The sequence below is a fragment of the Neophocaena asiaeorientalis genome, unplaced genomic scaffold, assembly GCF_003031525.2.
Source record: "Neophocaena asiaeorientalis asiaeorientalis breed wild unplaced genomic scaffold, Neophocaena_asiaeorientalis_V1.1 scaffold43, whole genome shotgun sequence".
NCBI classification, from domain to species: domain Eukaryota; kingdom Metazoa; phylum Chordata; class Mammalia; order Artiodactyla; family Phocoenidae; genus Neophocaena; species Neophocaena asiaeorientalis.
Genome location: NW_020173674.1, coordinates 4,390,849 through 4,393,306, shown reverse-complemented (window position 1 = coordinate 4,393,306; position 2,458 = coordinate 4,390,849). Strand labels below are relative to the sequence as shown.

Here is a 2,458-nt window from a genome sequence, read left to right as displayed (position 1 = left end):
TTTACAAGATCCAGTGTCTAAACAAGTCCATGGAGGACCAGCGCTAGCGCTGGAGGGAACTGGGTGGCAGGGGCTGCATCTGACGGGTCAGATCCCTCAGTGCCTCTTGCAGGCTGGAAGAAGTCTGCAATCCTCCCCTCAGAGTCAGAGCGGGAGGGCCGGTGAGTCACTGGACGTGTGGCTGCCATCCCGGCCACATAGCACCTTGTACAATGCCTGCTCTGGAGCCTGGTGCCCTCCCTGGGCTCTGCCTTTTCTCTGGGGATTTCTGGGGACTCCCAAGCCAGTTCCTTCTCTGTCTCCTGTGGCTGCCATCTTGCAGTGGTCACCATCAAGGCTGCAGGCATGGTGGGGAAATGCCGGGGGCTGGGGTCCTGGCTCTGCCCCGACCTCCGGACTCACCGCAGTCAAGCTACTACACTGGCGTGAGCCTCAAGTTTCCTCAAAGGTTGCACTTGGTAAACTCAGGGGTCCTTCCAACTTGAGAGGGTTTTTCCCGGGATTCAGGAGGGAATTCCAGAGTTTTCAAAGGCCTCAGAGAAGTAGGGGGCAGGAGGGGGGGAGGGCAGAAGGGGTGGGTCAGCCTGATGGGTCGTCAGAGTCTCAGCCATGGCTAGTGCCTGGAGGCAGAGGGTAAACTGGGACTAACGGACCCTGGTGTTGGGCGATGCTGGCAGGGTGGCCCAGAGCCCCATGGAGCTCGTGACACCAGGGCCCCCTTGGAGCCAGCCTCGCAGGGCCTCCTGGCAGGGCCTGGCCATGGGAAATAGCCGACCGCCCCATCTCCCCAGGGAAGAGATGACAAGGCCTCTGGAGGTTGGTAACAGATGCCCCAAGGTCTGCACAGGATGGGATTCGAGGGCGTCCGGTGATGAAGACACTGGGGATCCGAGGTGACCGGTAACCAGTGCCAGGCCACGTAGCCCAGAGGGGCCCTGCTGCCCGCCTGTCTGTCCCGAGCTAGAGGATGGGCCTGGGCGGCAGAGTGCCTGTGAGAAGGGGATGCTGGGCGGGGTCTGCCCCCTCCCACCACACCATCCTGCAGACCCGGGTCGGGGAGCCCCCTCTGTCGGGAGCTGATGGTGGCACTTGCCTTGTTCCTGTTGGTGGGATGGGTCTCCCAGGAGCAGTTTCCAGCCATCCCCAGGCCTGGTGAGTCCAGATTCCTTACGGCTCTGCTCACAGCTCACCGGCCTGCACAACGCACCTGGCCAGGCAGAAAGAGTCACATGAGGGCGGCAGTGTTCTCCCCTCCCTCGCAGACCCCTCCCCAGGCCCTCGGGGGTCCCCCTTGGAGGGCAGGCTGATGAGCTATCCCCTGGCCGCCTTAGAGGCAGGGCCTTGTGGGAGGCACTGGGCTTCCTGCTGAGTCCAGAGCAGGAGGCGTCTGTGTGCACCACTCCCTCCTTCTCCGGGGCCCTCATTCTCCCCCCTGCTGACACCCTAGGGACACCTCCTGGGGAAGAAGCCCCTCTCCTTCCCCGCTTGTCCTGAGATTTCTGGAGCCAGACGGCTTCTGGAGATATCTTTTATTCACCTGCACACATTTCTTGGACACCACCTTTGTGTCCAGCCAGGGGTGGGACAGGGGTTCAGTCCCAGACAGGAGAGTGGGGGAGGAAAGATCATTTCCGGCAAGGAGGCTTCCTGGAGGAGGAGGCTTTTGCCTGGGCCTTGTGTTTGTAACATATTAAGGTGTCTGGTCTTTCCCCTACACATGCCTGGAAGGCAGGGCACCCCGATCGTTAGCATCAGCATCACTGTCACCACCATCAACCCCGTGTCAGTGAGTGCCTGCTCGCTTACACCCCATCCTCCTGTTTGGTCCTGGGTACCAGCTATGAGGCAGTTGTAGTCACTCCCCTATGATGAGGGCAGGGAGGTGAGGTCACCTGCCCAGGGCGCACCCTATAACTGCCACACACACTGCAGCTTTGCTGATTTGTGTACCTGCAGGACCAGAGCGGCTGCAGAGACAGGAGGGCTGGAGGCGGCACCAGCCTCGAGGCTGCTATGGTGGCCCCGGCTCCAGGCTGGAGCAAGGGCAGCTGGACTCGGCCAGGACTGCAGGTGGGAGGCCTGGGAGAAGTAGTGACAGGCCGGGCAGGGGGCGTCCCTGCGTGAGATCTGTCCGCCCTCCTCCGGCAGAGCTCATTGGTCCACCTGCCCCGGGTGCACTCGAATTGACTCTGGTCCCCCAACCTGACCTCGGCCCCCGCCCGCAAGCACCCGTCCCTCCCACTGTGCAGGCGGGAAACTGAGGCTGTCGGCGGAGGAGGAGCCTTGCGGTGGCACAGCCTGGCCACAGGCTGCCGTGCCCCTCCTCCTCCGGACTCCCCCGGAATTCCATCCTAGGCCGCCACGCGCGCGCCCCTCGGCCCCGGGCCGGGAGGGCGGGGCCGGGCAGGCGCCGGTCATTGGCTGCGCGGGAAGGCGGTCCCCGCGAGCTGCCCGCCCC

General features: G+C 63.4%; 1 protein-coding gene across 1 annotated transcript in view; it reads right to left on the bottom strand.

Annotated features, from left to right (window-relative positions):
- The window catches only part of MRGPRF (MAS related GPR family member F), an 8,157-nt gene that overhangs the window by 3,791 nt on the left and 1,908 nt on the right, over positions 1-2,458 (bottom strand). The window contains exon 2 of the mRNA XM_024749082.1: positions 1,094-1,207. Coding sequence (XP_024604850.1) covers positions 1,094-1,141 — 48 coding nt within the window. The 5' untranslated portion in view covers positions 1,142-1,207. The remainder of the gene's footprint in view (positions 1-1,093; positions 1,208-2,458) is intronic.